Below are 19523 nucleotides of genomic sequence, written 5' to 3' on the forward strand. Positions count from 1 at the left end.
CCAGGTAAGTTATGAATGTAACTTGTGCTTTCAGATGAACCTTGTTTAAGATGACTAAACCTGACTTATTCCCTTTCCTGAGTTTAGAACTTACTAGCAAAATTAAATATGTATTTTGTAAATGTAGATTTAAATGTGTTCCTCTTTAAAAAAAATCCATCTATTTAAAATTTGAAATAGAAAATCTTGAATTCAAAACCCTTATATTTTACGATTTAAGCAATGAGGTGCAATCCATGCCACGGTAGATCAAGTAGAAGACTTTGAGAACCCCTTTTTTACAGTAACGTGAAAAATAATCCCTTACAAAAAAAAATTGCTTCAGATTTTTACATTTTTGGCCCTACCTCCCTTTTCCTGGCCACACTGCAAAAATAAATGTCAACATGGGAAATGTTAGCGGACCGATGTAGTTGGCAGTTGATTCATAACACAGCATTAAACGTGAAGGGCACAGGGTTTATGTTTGTGGTTTACCATCACTAACATTTTAAAACGTGTCTTCCTCCTCTCAACCTGCTTTTCATAACTTTAAGTGAAACCGTTTTGCAATCTGAACACTTTCCAGGTCCTAAAAGCAGGTCTGTCTCATAAGTAACAACACTTTGCAGATCTTTCTTTAATGAGGATAATCAGTGTATTATGAATAAACTGCAGCTTAAAAGTAAAACAGAGCACAGTTTACAGCAGTACCAGGAGAGACTGTCATGCAAAGATTAGTATGACTCAGCAGATGTAGACTATTGCTATTAGGCTGCCAGTGGCTCACTGTTTGGGGCGGCATTTTTCCTCCCTTCTGCTATCTGCATGTTACCATTTTTTAAACCCCCTTTGCTACAGAAAACAGTAATAACAATCTCGGAGCTAAAAACCTACACTCTGAAATTGGTAAGTTTTAACAAAGACTTGGAGCGTGGAAAAAAGCATGCCTGCTTTGTTCTTATGGTGAATTTTTTAAAGATCTTCAACAAATTGAGCATAGTGTTAGTTCAGGCAGGACATGATGTCAAGCTCAGCTCACATCCCCAGCTACATCAGCTGATTGATTAAGGGAGTCAGCTGATAGATCACATGATTCCTTTCTATGCAGCGAATTGGCAAATCTCATTCAGGGCACCCTATTTAAACTGCTCTGGTCTGCCTACGGTTGTTGCTTCCTCTGCTGCTTCCTTTGCAACCTGCCTCCACCCCAGCTCTTCCTTTTTATGCTGTGTCTGACTTATCAATGTCATTTATGTTTGTCATTGATGCTGCTCTGTTCTGTTCCCAGGGTTTTTTTTTTTTTGATTTTTTTTTTGCTGTTGCTGCTCTCTCTGCCTTAGGCTTTTAATGTAGGCGCATGGAAGGGCAGGAAGGTTTGTCCCCTCTGCCTCAGGCTTTTTCTTGTTTGCACGTGGAAGGGCAGAGAGGTGTGTTCTGGAAGAGGCTTTCTACGTAGGCCCGAGGAAAGGCAGAGAGGCCCCAAAACAGAGCCATACTGCCAAATATAATACCGCACATGGAAATAAAGTTTTCTTTGACTAAAGACTGAAAAAAAAAAACTTGTCAACGACCACGGTAAAGCTGCCTTTATTAGATAGGACAGTGTAGGCATGAAAGGTGAAGATGGGGGATGACATGCAGCAAAGGGCCACAGGCTGGAATCAAACCTGTGGCTGCTGCAGCAAAGACATTGCTCTCATACATGGGTACGCCTACTCTACCTGCTAAGCCACCATGCCCAATTGACTGTGGTTTGAACCGGTTGAGTGAGCTCCTCCAAAGCCAGATATAGTCAAGCCTCACGTACAAGGCACCAATTATCAAATTATGTTTTTCTTTTTTATCAGTAAAAGTTAAATCACATTGACATACGTCTGTTACAGTTTCTTTGTGGCATTCACAGAGAATTAGCTATTTTGATGACAGTGCTCGCCTCCTCACGTGTTCCACCAAAACAAGTTAATCCCCAACACTGTTTTGCAAGGCCACGGTCGATGTATTACAGGCGTAGAACTGTCCAAGATGACTGTGATTGGTTTAAAGAAACACAAACACACCAGAGCATTTTTCCCCTAGCTGACTGATAATGCTCCCAGATCTTTCTCTTGCAATGACCCAGTCCTGTGACAATAGGTTTGGCCATGTGAGACTATGTAAAGATACACCTGTCTTGTCAGCCTACAGTAACTTCCTAAAGGTGCAGCTACAGAGGAAAGTGCTATTTCATTGGAAACTTCAGATGGGAGTCTGGTGGGTGGTATATAAACCAGCAAACAGTGTTTGTGTGAGTGGGCCCAGTGTACATAGACCTACGTGTACCTCAGCGTTTGAGGGAATATGCAGAGCTGCAGAAATGAGGCATAACGCTGACTGATGCTGCCGGCCTCTCTGCTTCACAGAACTGGCTTTTCTATCAGATAGACAGCTTGACAATATCCAGACCCCACTCTTTCCGCTGCACACAAATACACAAAGGCACGCAAACACACACAGGCACATACACACACATGCATGCACGCACTGTTTTCTGGGTTAGTTCTGCTTATTTCTGGCTGGACTGTTTGTAGGATAAAAGAGAAGTTTGTAGCTGAGTGAGTACAGTAAAGTCTGACCTCTTAGACAGGCTTTCATTGTGTTGTGTGTAATTGAGAATTTTGAGACCCACTTTAAAAAGTATTACAACACACTGTTAGAAACTGTCACTTTTAAAAAGAAACAGCAAACTGAATAATGATGTTGACTCGGAGATTATTCAATGTCAGTTGGATGAGCGTCATTTATTTCTGGCTTGATACTAATAACAGAAGTTAAGGCATTTTCATGTTGGCTTGATTGATTGTCGACGTCTGTGTTTGTGAAACAGTCGATGATTTGTATTGTTCCCATTTGGCAGAGTAATTGTCCAATAACAATAAGTGCTGCTATTTTACCCTAAATTCACCATTTACCACAATATTTCATTAAATCCTGCCATTTCTTCCCTTGAGTACTACACAGATGTGATTGCAACAACACACACACACAAAATGCAGTATGTGTGCATGTGCATACACACACACATTCACAGTGTCTTGGTAATGTCATTACTTTCGTCTGACTGAGATCACAGATTTGTAGCTTCAGGGCTTTCTAGTGTCTGCATAGGAGCCCCTTCATGTTTGGCCTTCGTGATCTGCAGATTTCCTGACACCAGGAGGGTGAATCTACCCGGCATCTTTTTCTCTTTGGATGAAAGCATATGATCCTCCGCTTTTGTCAGGCAATAAATGAGAGCCGGGCTACACCGACCAGTAATGTTATACTTCCTCCTTGGGCGAGTAGCTGTTGTTAGTGTGTGCAGGCGAAACAGGACCTGGCCAACTGAGGATTAACCACCATTAAAAGTTTGGTTTGTCCTGTTTACCCTGACTGAGACAATTCATGGCTAACTGTAGCTTAAGTATGTACCAGCTCAGAGAGCTCAAAGAGATGTCTTCAAATGTGTTGTTTTGTCTAAGATATTCAGTTTACTAATATAATATGACAAAGAGAAGCAGCAAATTCTGCTATTTGAGAAGCTGCAACCTGAGAATGTGCATCATATTTTCACTATTATTGCTTTAAAAATGACTGATTGCTTTCTGTAGATCGACTTACCAATTAACTGACTGATAACTTCAGCTCCATCTATAATGACTGATGCATTTATAGCTATTAATTTAATCAATATTACCAAAAAATGGAATGATCTACTTTCTTATCCACTGCCCACTTAGAAGAACTACCTCTGACTTCATCATCAGAAAGAAGAAAGCCAGCAGTGAGTACGTCTGCCGCTGCTTAAGTGGAATCAATAGTAAAATTCCCCAGGAAGCAAACTGACACATAAACACGTGGACATTTATTTGATAGTACATGCTGCTCTTAGACCTGCCAGCGGAGAAACAATATTTTTAGCAGCTTGGGGCATCTCATGATGCCTTTATGATGTGTGTGCACGGCTGCTAGCTGTGTCTCGGAGTGAGGCTGGTTGCCTTCTGCTCAGATCTCAGGTGAGGAAAGGCCTGGAATCACTCATCCTGACAGCCACATCTGGCGTTACTTTCTCTGTCCTGTTGCCCTCAAATCCGCTCCTGCAAACAGACACCACTCTGATTTAACCACAGAGGGAAGGAGTTATGATAATAGCAATTATGATAATAACGTTATTGGTGGTTATTAATGAGATGGAGAACAGACAGTTTACTCAGGAGACATACGCTGTCAAAGAGTGCTGTGTGGAATAAAACCATTGTTACTGCTAGTATGGGGTTTTTTTTTTTTGTTTCCAGGCTTTGTCCTGCCGCTGCTCAAAAACCAATGAATGCCAGGTGCAACAAGCGATCTTTCTGTTCTATTTGCTCTGTGGATTATACATAACCACTGCTCTATTGAAAGTAAAGGCTTACAGTAAATGCTGAATAAAAAACCACATTTGCACTGGAGCGTGACTTAATAAGCATTGTTTAGTGTTCCAGCGTATTTTGACTCTGACTTAAAGCCAGACGTTTGTATCTCTCACATTCATTTATTAAATATTATAATATAAGAGAACCTCACACCTTTCACATGACTGTAACAGCTCGATATGTATCCAAAATAATCACCTCACATGCTCCCCACTGCTTTTGTCTTCATTCCACATGAGCTGGAGCGATCAGTTGGCAAGCTCGGCTGGTACCAAACCCACAGTTGAGGGCAAACTCTAGTCAGAACCAGACGGGTACACAGTCATCATCTGTTTCCTGTTGAACCTGGGAAGCAAGGGTCGGATGTCAGGGTAATATTTACATTAATGGAATGACTCCAAACAGATTAAATTTCAAAAACGCTTGAGCTTGAGGTATCCAAGAGCAGCCTGCAGTCGCACGTTAAAATGTAAACAAACACTTTTGGCACTCTCACCATATGCCAGCATCTGTGGTGAGGCTGTCTACTTTACTGCCCAGTGAGAACCATGATTTGATGGAGATAGCAGACATAAATGTGAGTGAGTATTCAGCTGCACGGGAAACAGAACGATCCTGTGCTCGCTGCTTTGAGGAGCGCATCACCACAGGAGTCCATGATGGGAAAATCAGTCTTTCTGGATTCTCACTGGATGTTGTTAAAGACAAAAACTGTTGTCATGTGCATAAATTGGACTCACATGCACAAACACAAAGTCAATACACATTACTGCTGAGAAATGTAATCTCCTTTTGCTAATTGTGTATGTTACAATTTACTGAGGTTGAAGACTTGAGAAGAGGCCACCCTTTTCTGAAGAGTCACATGAGAAGGAGCGTGTTTGTTTAAAAGGAGAAAACCAATGTTTTTCAAATGACATTTTGCTTTCATTAGGTGATCGACATTTTTTTTACCCGTTCTCAGCGTTGAGAACCTGTAGAGTGCTTTATAACACAATATCCCCCTTGTTGTTTTTAGCCAGACCAGTTGCGTGATGGCGAAATTGTTCCTATGACAATACATTTGATTTCTGTTAATGTGCACAGCATCACAATAACAGTAAAAACATGAGTTTTAATTGTTACTTAAAATTAAGAACCTCCATTTACCACATCTGTTTATATTCTCTTCAGTTACACAACAACAAGATGGATAGATAGAGCTTTATTTGTTATTATTTCAAGATAATGACATTACAGAGCTCTTCTAGTGCACAGGGCGTGTAGCAAAATAAGAGTAAAAGAAGACATATAAAGCCAAGAGTCATCAGTTAAAACAAAAAAAGGGGTGGATAAATATCAATTAAAACATTAATAAATACAAACAATTACAGCAACATGATCAATTCTACCAGGAAGTACTATGAATTGGTGGCACAGAGCCTTTACTTTGAAGTGCCGTTCCCTGCTGTAGAGTGAGCAACCAACATAAAGCTATATGACAGAGACAGCCAACTAGCTCCATGACATGGCCAAACACAAGTATGACGCTGAATACATTGAACTGTGTGGACCTTGAACAAATGACTAAGGAGAAATCTTGACCCCATGGCTGGACCAGTTGGGAATCAGTGGGATAAAGGTAAAAGCTGTGTTGTTTATTGTACCACAGCTCAGGGAAAGAAGCTGTTTTTCATCCCTGAAGTCTGAGCTGCAATATTCCCGCATCTCCTGCCAGGCAGCAAGAGGTTGAGGAAGTGGTGGCTGGGGTGTGATGGATCTTTAATGATGTAGTGAGCTTGCTGCAGGCGTCGTGAGGTGTAGGTTAAACCGGACATAGCTGCAAATATAGGTGGATAAGGAACCAGGAGCACCACATATGTATGCATTCATACTGTAGGTTGTAGAGCTAACATGCAAATCAGCAGATCAATGAGTTCCACATGGTCTCCGTCACGTGGGCATGTGATTCCAGGTGCATGAAAAGAATCAAAGTTACAACTGCTTTGTGGGTTTCTCCCAGCCAGGTCTTTAGACAAACTGTACAACTTTGCCGACTGTGCGGGTCTGCACCTGATCCTGGGGCTCAACTCGCTGCACAGAAACCCAGACAACTCCTGGAACACCTCCTCCACCCTGAGCCTCCTCAAGTACGGCGCTGGAAAGAAGTACAACATCTCCTGGGAGCTGGGCAACGGTCAGTACAACACACACCACATATTAGATTACATGATAGACTACAGTCTGTAATAAAAAGGAAGTTCTGTCATGGTGGTCTTTGTTCCTGCAGCTTACTGGAAACCCTTAGATTCAGAAACGTTGAATGAATACAACCTCTAACAGAAGCAACATCATTTCAGTGAAAGACTAGTGAAAACTTTTAATGAAGGGTTGGTCCAATAAATTGCAGTTTTAGGTCCAGAATCCTCTCCAGGAGTTTTTTCTCCACTAAAACTGTGCTATGAGAAAGCACATTTTGTTCATTAAACATTTCCTGAATACAACTGCTTTGATAGAGACGTTATTGATGCCCTGAGCTGTCAGTGAGAGCCCAGCAGATTAAGGGTTAAGGCGAGGGTTCATTCAGGGATGAGAGGAACTGCTAGTCCTCATGTCATCCTAACCATCTGTGTTCCTGGGGTGCTGCAGTGCACACAGAGCCCTGTGTTTCCCTGCTGCACATCACTTCATATTTTCATTTCATTTCATTTCATCTGCAATAAAGCTCACAGTGGAAACTTTAATTTTATCCTAAGCCTAAAAGTACCATGGAAACTCCATTGATTGAACCATTTGAGGACTTGAACCGTAGCAAAAGTGATCATTTCAAGCAAATCACGCAGACACTGCAGGCACAGAGCAAATTAAATGAAAAGGTGATCCTTTAAAATATGCTCGTAATATCCTCATTATAGTTTTCAGGAATGCAGCACAGACACAGCTACTCAAAACAGACATGTTGAAAGTTTTATTTTAGAGCTCTATACAACCTGCTGCCGATAAAATCAAAATGGTCTTTAGTAGGGTAGTTAAAGAGCGGCAGCCCTGCAAAAGTTTAGTTTCCCTCCATTTGGGGAAACTAGCTCCCTCGCTCTCTTTGTTTTACTGAGTCTGCAAGGCCACCCTGTGCGCCTGGACCATTCGCCTGACACTGAGTCCATCTGTCTGTATTACTGCGAATTGCCCAATTATCCCTTTTTCTACTGGCTGTTGGATACTCTCTAGGAGAGCAAGATCAGACTACAACAACAACAATATTCCCCTCCACCTCCCCACTGTTGCTTGTATAAACTCTATCTCTCTGGCTCAGTGTACTGCATCTCCTCTTCCCAGAGCCTAATGCCTACCGCAGCATGGTGGGTCACGCGGTCAACAGCACCCAGTTGGCTCAGGACTACACCAAGCTGAGGACCCTGCTGCAGTCTGTGCGCTACTACCACCGAGCTCACCTCTACGGCCCCAATGCAGGACGACCCCGGAAGAATGCCATCCAGCTGCTGGATGGGTGAGTCAGCAATAAAACATTGATTGGGCAGGATTCCTGTCCTTGTTAGGGAAAAAAGGGGGAAGGTGGTGGAAAGTTATGCTGCAGCGGTTTGTGACTTTTACTGAGCTTTTCTGTGTTTAACGCGCACACACATACACACACACACTGCAAAAGTGTTCAGTGTTTATGGATTTCCACTCTGCAGTTCTGGCGTCTCAGCTCCAGTTATACCGTGTCAACCTAAATAAAGTGTCATCTGATTGATAACGTGACGGCACAATGTCCCACCTGCTGGTTTTACCCAGAAGCTCCACAAGCTTTGGTCTGAATCTTATCTAACAGCCCTCGCTCAACTGCAGCCTGTCCCCTCCTCAGATTGTAGTGTCATACTTTGTAGTCATACCTTTACTGCAAAAAACAAACCCAACCAATCAAACTAACAAACGAAAACATATGTGCAGCTTTGTATTGTGCTACAGTAGTTACCTACAAATCAGTAATACATCACAGTTTACCTTCTTTAAAGGCAAACATACATTTTCAGGTTAAAACATTATCTTCTGGGCAACAGACTCTATTCAGGTCAATGTGAATACCAACTAACTATTTCTTGGTGTAGACTGTTTTGGTGCGAGTTGCCAAGTGTTAATTGAGTGTCCGACACTGAATGTAGGTACTCAGGCTGCTTTTGGATGTTACTGCCTGTCTTCATATGTTAAAACTCTTCAGGCAAAAAATGCTTCCTCAGCTCTGTTGACCAAATAGATGACATCATCTCTTAAAAACATATTCATCACTTTCGAATAAGTTAAGCCCTTTTGAGCATTTCTGTCTGTTGAAATGGAAACAAACCGACGGAAATGGATGCATCAGTGGCCCCGTACAACAAACACAGACTGGAAATCAAACATAAATGGATATACACAACTCTGTCAGTGTTGGAAAATCCAAATAGGAGTGACCTTAGGAGAGAGGTTTTCTTTTTCTGAATTAGAGAATACCTCAGTGCTATCAAGAATTTATGATTTTATCATAAAATGTGGTAACACTTAAAAAGCTACAGCTGGCAACTTTTATGAAAATAACCATATTCTGAAAGAAGTACATGAGACAGATAATCTGTGAAAAATATGATGTCCCTTCCTTCTTTCACTGCCTTTTGTGTCCACTAGAATTGATTGCAGTGCACCCAAAACAACCAATCAGAGCTGAGGTGTCTCTAATACAGCTGTCAATCATGTCAATCACTACTCATGAACTGCAGTCAGACTGTCAAACTAGGCAGCGCTGCTCAAATACAAATCAAGATTGTGTTACTTCATTGCCTATTTCTCACCTCAAATGTTTTCAGAAACATTTTTAAGCGTACTGTTTAGCTGTAAAAATAGAATGTTTTTGGTTTGGCCAGTGGGCAGTTTTTTGTTTCAGCTCATCTGTTTCCAATGTGGCGGCTAGGTCACACACTTTCTCATTTTACAGCTAAACAGTACACTAAAATATGTTTCTGAAAACATGTGAGGTGAGAAATAAGCAATGCAGTAACATAATATTGATTCATATTTGATCAGTGCTGCTTAGTTTGACAGTTTGACCAAAGTTCATGACCAGTGATTGACAGCTGTTTTTGAGAGTTCTTGGCTCTGATGGGTTGTTTTTGTTTGTGTATAGTAAGGCCATTAGAGGCGCTACAAGGTTATACAGTGGGCAGAGGAATAGGTTTTTTTTCCCCACAGATTATATGTCTCATTTACTGCTGTGTGAATACAGTGACAATTTCAGCAAATATGGCAAAAATCTACTTTGTATGAAAGTTACCAACTTTAACTCCCAACTTTGGCATTTATAAGCAGCATAAAATATGTAATAAATGATTTATAACCAGCATTTAGTATGTAATATAGCATTTATAAGCACTTATTCATGTGTTTGTAAACAACAATAACTCCCCTGGATGAAGCTGGGGTCTGAACAGATAACGAATGACAACACAGTAAAACAGAGTTGTAATAATATGAAATATATCTTAATAGGACAATTATAGTTGTTGAAAAATATTTCACATTAATAAATATTTCAAAAATGTCATATCTGCTTACAACTACATTATAGTGTGTTATTTAACATTGAGTTAAATACTACATACTGTAGCGGGCATTACCATACAAGTCAATGTAAAGATCGAATGCCTCGTGCGGATGTTCAGTGTGTAATAATTTAATGAAAGCTTCACATACATACATAACAATATTGCTAATATTTTGTCCACAAGGTCTAATAGATTTGAGCATAGCCATGGGTGAAAAATACAAAACAAACACTGCTATACTTGACATGACTATTGAGTTAGAGATGGTAACCATCAACATTACATTTTCTGTTCTGTGTGGCTGACAGGAAGCTTTAATCAAAGCTGTACTTGTCTGTTGCCAGATACACAGATTACAAGACAGTTAGAAGTGATGGAGGTGGACTATATAGCCCTGGCTTAAATCGGCATTGAATAAATAAACAGGGAACAGCATTCCTTTGAGCCAAAAGAGTTCATTAAGTTAAACCTTTGTGCACTAAAATTGTGTGTGCATATGCAGGTGCGTGTGCAGATATAAATACACAGGAACAGTTTAATGTCTCAGTATATCTCAGCTTGAATCTGTCTCCAGCTCCTCTCTGCAACCACACACATTTTGACAGGTAGTTGGAAGACACAGGAGAAAGAATAATTTGATATGGGTCTCCCTCCTCTATGCACTTGAGCTACTTACATCAGTGAAACCATTAGGGACTGCTGTTTATCTCACTGAGTACTCACAGTTCAAATTTACTCAGAAATAAAAGGTGTGTGTAGTGTTTGGTTCAGACTGATTGATGGGCAGTGGACTCACGGGAAAGGGAGGATGTAGAAGATGAGTGGTGAGAAGAGGAGGAGGAGTGAGAGGATGAAGAGGAGAGAGCCGGAGTATCCGCAGGTCACGGGTGACACATTTAATGACGGGGTGATTCTTGTGTGTTTGACACTGTTACGAGGGGGTGGCTCTTGTGTTTGACAGCCCAACCACTCTAGTGCTCTCAGGAAATAAGATGAATTAGACACTGAGCTGCTCAACAGTCCAAATATCAGAGCCGGACAGACTAAACAAGCCGAGCGGTGAAAGTTTAGAGGCACACACATTTGGGCATGTCTGACAAGCTGTTACCCCCAAATATGGAGAGATTTGGGTCAGGTAGACCAGGAAACACACACACACATACACAGAGATGCACAAGCTCAGGAGGTGGAGGGGAGACAGGGGGAGGGACTGTGTATGTGCGGAGTTGGTAACTGTGTACAGGAGCTTGTATTTAACTAACTGAAAGCAAACTGCAGAGGCTGCAGGAGCAGTGAAAACACTTTAACTGCTGTTTACTGTTTTACAAAACTAGCAGGACGTTAAACTGATTTCTGTCTCCAATTTTTGTAGTTTGCAGTTTTACCATGTTATCTACAACACTTAGTGTGGAGTAGATTAAAGGAACAGTTCACCTCAAAATCAAAACTACATGTTTTTCTCCTAAATATCAATCTAGATTGTTGTGGTTTGAGTTGCAGAGTGTTGGAGATATCACTCGTAGAGATGTGCTTTCTTTGCTATATAATGGAATAGATGGCACTCGGCTTGTGGTGTTAAAAATGCCTAACGCCTGGGCCACACCGCCCGCGGAAGCACTGTGAATAGCCTCGAAGCGAAGCCAGTTTCCTTTCGGCGGCCACGTTAACCGATTGTGTCATCCACGCAGCTCCACGGCCGGCCCTGCAGCGATCGTTTCGGCGTCTGGACTATTTTCTGTGCGAGCCACGAGCAAATGTGTCAAGCCGGGCAGGAAGTCAAACAAAGGAGCAACAACAGCATCCGGTCAATTTTCAGAATAAAACAATTTCAAAATAAAACACCCCGTTTGACAAATGCAATGTATATGTGTGTGTGTGTGTGTGTGTGTGTGTGTATGTATATACATATACTCATTACTAAGAAGTCGACATACATGTACAGTTGTTAGGAAAACATGGCGTATAATTTTATGAGGTTATTTACTTACCCATAATGGAAAAACAGCCCCAAATGTGACGGAGACCACAGCTGGGATCATAAGCACTTGTCGACCAGTGTGGAGAAATGCGTGTCTGAAGTTTACGGAAATGCTCTGGCTCGCGCGAGAATTTCGGTGCGCTGGAGTTTGCAGCACTTCGTTGGCAGTGTGGCCTTGGCGTCAAAAATACATTTGGAAAACTGAACAGCAGTAGCTCCTTCCAGAAATTATGACCCAGTTAACTCAAGATAATTCAAAGACCTTGTTGTGAGCAGTTTCATGTAGGAACTATTTTCTTACTGCCTAACCACACCCACAAGCATAAGAGGTGTGCATGTACTCATACTCAATATGTTGAAAGAGAGAGAGAGAGAGAGAGAGAGAGAAAGACTGGTGTATTATAGAAGCCTAACTAGGGGCTGGTACAAGGCAAGCCTGAGCCGGCCCTAACTATAAGCTTTATCAAAGAGGAAAGTCTTAAGTCTAGTCTTAAATGTGGAGACGGTGTCTGCCTCCCGGACCGTAACAGGAAGATGATTCCACAGGAGAGGAGCCTGATAGCTGAAGGCTCTGGCTCCTGATCTACTTTTGGAGACTTTAGGGACCACGAGTAACCCTGCATTCTCCAAGCGCAGAGTTCTGGTAGGATAATATGGCACTATGAGCTCTCTAAGATATGACGGAGCCTGACCATTTAGAGCTTTATAAGTTAACAGTAGGATTTTAAATTCAATTCTGGGCGTTTATGTAACTGTTGTCAGAACCTCAGCTCTTTTTTAAAAAGGACATTGTTGGTAAATTCACTTTTGCTTTCCACATAATCTGGGGTGAAACAAGGATATACAAACTGTATTGTCTGCCTGCCTTTCTAAACGGGTCTTGCAATATTTCCATGTCCCCGGGTCTCAGCAGTAGAGTTGGTGGATAAAATGTTATTGTAATATTAATGCCCATAACTTTTCTGTAAAGAATCATGCTCATGTTTGATGAAAAAGTGCCTATCAGGTCAAGACATCTCTGTTTTTCTGACTTTCAGGTTCATGAAGAATGCTGGCTCTGTCGTAGATGCAGTTACGTGGCAACAGTAGGTATTTTACCCTTTTTTTCTATTTTATTATTTTGTCTGTAGAAAACCACAGAGTTAATCTGCTGTCCTCTAAAACTGTACACCACTCATTTAACTAACCATAAATCTAAGAGCACAGGCCATGTTGTGTTGTTGCACAGCACATTTGACACATTCCGGTGTGCAGTAGCCAGTGATAACCAGTATTGACACTGTTACTGAAAGAGACTGATGCATAACGTGGAGAGCTGTGTTTATCCTGTAAGTGGAACAACAGGAAAAGAGCCTGAGAGAGTGTGTGTGTTAAATTAGTAACACCTGCCATTTGTCTATTGCACATCCTGTAGGAATGCATACAGACATATCAATGGTTTGATCTTTTCCCCCGCGTTTAATCTGTGTTTCTTTACACATATGTTCGACTTGTACACAGAGACATACCCACTGTAACCTCAAACGAGCCCTGTGCGACTGAGCCAGTGGTCATCCAGGTGAAGGTCAGGTCTAATTAGGAGAAATTAGAAGAAACGGAAGGAGGCAGGGCTGTCAGTAAGGCTTAGGAAAACACCACCCACACTGTTAAAATCAAACCATATGCTCTGGCTCATTCCCTCTGTCAATTAGCCCGTTTTACACTACAGATCCAGATTCCAGTCTAACCAGTCTGCGTGACAGCAACTCTGACCTCTACAAAAGAAGCCAAACGTATAAAAGTGGAGACCACTCATTAACACGTCTATGACACAGGTTTTACTCCACTGCAGCTGGCTGAAGTTGTTTTGAGTTGAGCGTGGTCGGATGGAAACGTAGCGTTCATTATAAACTAGTTAAGAGTATCATATGGATTTGTTAGAGAGCACGTCTGTCTGTGGCTTACAGTCAGAGGTGTGCTGTTGGAGCTTGCGGTGGTGAGACATGTTGGTTCTGTAGTGAAATGTTTGTGTACCTCCAGATCACGACACATGGATATGTGGTTTGCATTATGTTATGACGTTTATTCCACAACATTGTAGTTTGACATTTGCAGCATCTTGCCACTTACTGCCTATCCATTTTTGGATTCCCCAACAAAACATGATTAGTATATATGTAGTCATTCTCTCTCTGTATCTTCTTTCATCTTTCTTTTTCTTATAGAAGAAATCTGCCTATTTGTTCCAAAAGTGTTTGGTCGATTGTCTGTATGCAGTTTTTTTTCTGTAGTCTTTTCACAGCACTTTAACCCTGACCCAGATTTTTTTTTTTTTTTTTACATAAGTTAAAGACTTAAATCACCCAAATGATGAAATAACATTTCCTCTCCTAACTCCACTGATATGTGTAGACTGGTTTGGTTTTATTTTGTTTCGGTTTTAAGATAAAGGGCTCTGTTTGAAAAAAGACATCAGCAGTTACATCTGTTTCGAGACACAGTGTCCCTGTTACTCTGGATAATCCACAGAACACGCAGTCAGACAGTTTTCATAGTTTCGGTCAAAGCTGTTGAGGTCAATGAATTATCCAGAGTAGCCAGGACATCCACCATAATTAACCTTATGTTTTTAAATTCACACCAAATGGAGCCAATGCATTGAGCAGATAGAGTAGAGGCAGCGAGAGTTATCACCAAAAACAGCTCATTTCTTCTGCAAAATGCAAATGCTTCTCGAAAATTGTATCTTCACACAGGCTGCGTGTGCTTCAGCAGAATATGGGTGCCACTCATCATTGGTCTTACCACACAAAACCAACAAAATTTACTGAGTCTATGCATCACACATAAACACACTTTACAGCGTGCACATAGACAGTATTAGCAACATATGCATATAATGATTGTTTTCCCAGATAAACTCTAACATATAATATCAGTAACTTGGCATGACAGTCATTATTAGATTTTAAAAACATAGGCCTTTGCATTTGCTGATCAAACGTGAAAAGTTGATGTGTTCAAGGACTGTCCAAAATTTACAAACACCAACGATAATTTCTGTTTTTACAGTTTCTGGCTGTGACAAAAGGTGTAATTTCGACAATTTTTTAAAGAAGATTTGGGGTTCAGAAGATATTTAGGATTTATACAAAATACAACATTTTAAAGTTGTATGTCCTTTGCCTAAGGACGGCTTTTGTCATTAGTTTCTGATGCCGTAAGTCACTGCCCAAGCTACTTCGGAGTGAGACTGGGCTCTGTCGACAGCTATTGGATGTATTGCTGCAGATGTTCAGTAAGAATCATGATAACTTTGTTGATCTTTTACATTTTTTTCTGCTGTAATTTATAGCGCCATCAGTGGGTCAGATTTTCATTTTTTTCATTACTTTGGTTTACAACCAAATATCTGTAAAACTAATGACTTTTCCAGCAGCCCCAGCTGCACTGTAGTGCTAATAAGCAAATGTTAGCATATTAGCATGCTTCACTAAGATGATGGGCATGATAAATGCTGCTTGCAAAAACATCAGCATGTTGGCATTGTTAATGAGGTGTTAGCATTTAACTCACAGCAGCACCACTGTGCCTAACTAAAGTTCAGCCCCACAGAACTACTAGCTTAATCTTTTTACCTTCACCTCTGTTGTATTGGGGTGTTGGCAAAAATCTCACATATGAGCATCTCGAGTCTGGGCAATAAAACCAGCACTGTCTGAATGATTGGATATCATTAGAAGGAGGCCTAAGTGAGAAAATATGTTTTTATGCAATTTAGGGTTATTTAATCAAACACCCAACTATAACACCCTCTAACCTTAACCACAGTGAACACACTCTGCCTTACCCAACAGGGTCTGCTTCATGGTGAGAGAATTAAGCCAGTCAAAAGTGTGTGACCAAACGGCTGCCAGATCTCACTGTGAAAATATGAGCAAGAGAAGTGAACAAGACAAATTTTACGATTTGCTGTTTAGATGCCCCCGAGCTAAGCCATTAATGTGAGCCCTAATTGTTCCAGCAGTGGGGTATTAGTGGTGTGAACATCTGAGTGTGAAACGAGCAAGCAAAAGCCCCCCGCTAAACTTGTTTTAATAATGAAGTGATGAAAGGTACGCTTTAATGACCGTTCCTGTACCAAGAGCACTTCTCGCACTAAGCACTGTGGTCTGAAGGCAGTTTTTACTTTGGTCAAAAACGTATATGTTCATTAGTTTTACTCTTGCAGCTTCACTGTCGTATTTTGACACATTATACTGATTTATTGGTGGTCCTACATGCCAGAGAGCAGAGTGTGCTGGTTTCTACTGCTGATGGGGGAAACAAAAAAGAGATGTTAGAGATTTGCAATCTTCTCCTTTCTAGTTTGAAAATCACAGAGGGCTTATAAATTCACTGATGGCATTCCTGAGGGAAGCTACATATCCTTCAGCTGTTACGTAATGATGACTGATCAGACGATAACCTGCTGGTCCACATCAGGGAACACATCATCTCCTTACTGTGTGACCCCTCTGCTCACCCCAAATCTCTGGCTACACTTCCTTAATGCTATCCATGACATGCTATGGTGCTCGCCAGTCCGATTCTTTTTCAGTTCCCTTATTGATTTGTAAACAATTCTCTGTGTAGGGGGAAAAAAGTAGGCCTACACATGTTTTCAGCCTCAACACAACAGTTTTATTACCTCTGAGTCTGAACACTGTGGATGAAATGAGAGAATATTTGTTGTTTTCATTTTGTTTTTATAGTCAAGGAAAAAATCTGCAAAGCCTGCCCACATGGTGCTAATGTTATTATAACAGGATATATTTACCCTTAGTAACAGACGTGCTGCTCAGTTGGGAAGCTGTGGCAGTTGCGTGTCGAGTGTCAAATACATGGCATTCCTGGAAGTAAAGCCAAAGTTGCATAGAAAGATGTTTCAGCATATTGCTGGTGCTTCCAGCCATACTTGAAATGATTTTTTACAGACATGACAAGCAGCACTGTTACCATCTTTCTTTGGGAGATGAAGCCACGCTTTAAACCGTTTCTTTCTTTCTTTCTTTCTTCTTTGACTCCTTCTTGTTGCGAGTCTCTATCAGTGTAGACCAGGGACTGGCAACCTTAACAATCAAAAGAGACCTAAAAGTAATTAAAAAAAAGAAAAAAAAGAAAGTTGTCTGGAGCCGCAAAATATATTTGAGTCTTATATGAAGGTAACACAGCCCATTAAGTGTAAATTAGCCTATCAACATATTAATGAATGCTCATTTAGACCTATTAATATATTAATAGGACTAAATGAGCATTCATTAATATGTTTTACCACAAGGTGGCTACTCTGCAGTGGGCTCTTTATGATTACTTTATTTTTGCAGCATTGGCAGTAAAAACAAACAAACCTGTCCACACCCTATTACAGTGGTTCCCAACTGGTGGGTTGCGGTCCAAAAATGGGTCATGGGTTCATTTGGAATGTGGAAAGTGTCAAGTTTTGTAAAAACACACTTTATTTTGAATTAAGGTAAATTTCCAGCACAGAGTTTTTATTTTGATGTGCCGTTTCCTGCTGTAAAATGAGTTACCACTGGACAGCTACTGGACATAGACAGCAAAGTAGCTCAACAACATCGCCAAATGCAAGTATGACTCTAATGTATTAAACTGTGGACGTTGAACTGGTCACTAGGGAGAAATCTGGACCCCGTGGCTGGACCAGTTAGGAATCATTGCACTAAATACGCTGTTTTCCTCCAATACATTTCCTTTTTTGGATTTGGAATCCATTGCTAGCCTAGCTAGGTAGACTCAAGACTAGCTTATGCTGTTGAGGTTTGGTTTCCTATTTGGTGTATTGGCTATACAGTTTAACAGTTGGAGAATGTAAGAACTTCTTAAAGGGAAATTTCGTTTTATTTCAACCTGTCTCCTATCGTCCTAAATTTGTTTCAAGTGACTCATGACGAAAAATAATAGTTAGCATGTTAGCCGTTAGCCTAGATACAGCCGGGGTGCATTAGTAGCGTCAGACCTGTTAAAGCGTAAGTGAACGGGCATCCCTTCAAGTGCAAAGTTAGTCCACTAAACAAGCTTTTTTTCCCACAAAGACCGCCTCATATCGTTAGGATAAATGTCAGAGAACATATAGAAAACGACATGTAAACGTGTTGTCTTACCTTACCGGTGTGCTGCCATGTTTGTTTATCATCTAGCACTGCTTTCCAAAGTGCGGCCAAAATATCGCGAGAACAAGCAGCGATCTCATAGCGTGCCTAAACAAGCAGCAACAGCTGGAAGGATACACTGACGAAGAGCTTCGTGAAATTGAAGAACGGAGGAGGAGAGAGAGAGAGGCGCAACAGGTAGAGGACGAATGGCTGCTGCAAGGCTGAGTAGCTCTGGAGATTGGTGGTCTACCTGTGAATGCTGTGCCCCAGTGCCCACAGAAGAGGAATGCCTCTGTTGCAAGGAATGGGACCGGTTGCAGCCTTATTTTCAAGCCCAAGGCAGACAGAGCAGCAGCAAAGACCCCCGGGAACAGAACAGAGCAGCATCAATGACAATCAGAAATGATAGTGGTAAGTCAGACGTAGCATGAAAAGGAGGAGCTGGGCTGGAGGTGGTTTGCAAAGTCAACAGCAACAGAAGGCAGGCCAGAGCAGTTTAAATAGGGCGCCCTGAATGGGATACACCAATTAGTTGCATAGAGAGGAATCATGTGATCTATCAGCTGACTCCCTTTCATCAAGGGGTTTGAGAGCAGCTGATGTAGCTGGGATGTGAGCTGAGCTTGACATCATGTCCTGCCTGAACTAATGCTGTACTCAATTTTTGGACAAAGCTAGAGGGAGCTACCCTGGAAATGAAGTTCTTGCGAGAGCACAATTTGAATTTGCTCAGTGAGTCACTCTGGCAATCAGTAATGATGCTCATTACCTATGCCCATGAAACCGAGTTGCACCAATCATATCGGTGTATCTGATATAAGCGGGCCAGAGGCGAGCTAAACAGATAACGACAGCGCTGCGACGACAAAGTCCGGAATCAGTCAGTAAACATTGTAAGATGGCTACGGATGAACACCAGTTGTTTGAAACGGCTTTGGCCGCTATGAGTTAGACTTGGCTTTTTCTCTAAAAGAGGAACAGAAGACGGCGCTCGAATCTTTCTTTGCAAGAAGGACGTTTTTGCTGTTTTGCCGACCAGATACGGCAAGAGTCTAAACTACCAGTTAGCTCCGTTGGTAGCTAAGCGTATACATCACCCCGTGTATTGTTCTGATTGGTCGTAGTGTTATCCAGTTGCGTGCAGTGATATTTACAGATGCATGCTTGGAGCCGCCCCTCGAGTTGGGCCATTTTCATTACTCATGGCCAGACCCTAAATCTTTCTAGATTTGGGTCTAGATTTCCAGGCTAAGAGGGAGCCACTGGAGAGGGGCAAAAGTGCCGCATGTGGCATTCGATTTAGATGGATCAGACAATTTGGAACCAATTCCCACCTGGAACCAGTTCTCGATTATCATCCCTACATGAGACTGCAACAACCAAACAACTAATAACAAGTTCTCTGTGATCATTAACTGAAGCAGCATTAATGTGAGAGGAACCATTATTC

The 19523-nt window shown here is 41.4% G+C and overlaps 1 protein-coding gene across 1 annotated transcript in view; it reads left to right on the top strand.

Moving 5' to 3' along the window:
* Nucleotides 1-19523, top strand: part of hpse2 (heparanase 2) — a 77694-nt gene that overhangs the window by 36568 nt on the left and 21603 nt on the right. The window contains exons 4-6 of the mRNA XM_033612598.2: nucleotides 6412-6585; nucleotides 7722-7893; nucleotides 12977-13024. Coding sequence (XP_033468489.1) covers nucleotides 6412-6585; nucleotides 7722-7893; nucleotides 12977-13024 — 394 coding nt within the window. The remainder of the gene's footprint in view (nucleotides 1-6411; nucleotides 6586-7721; nucleotides 7894-12976; nucleotides 13025-19523) is intronic.

Source organism: Epinephelus lanceolatus, chromosome 17 (genome assembly GCF_041903045.1).
Source record: "Epinephelus lanceolatus isolate andai-2023 chromosome 17, ASM4190304v1, whole genome shotgun sequence".
NCBI classification, from domain to species: Eukaryota; Metazoa; Chordata; class Actinopteri; order Perciformes; family Serranidae; genus Epinephelus; species Epinephelus lanceolatus.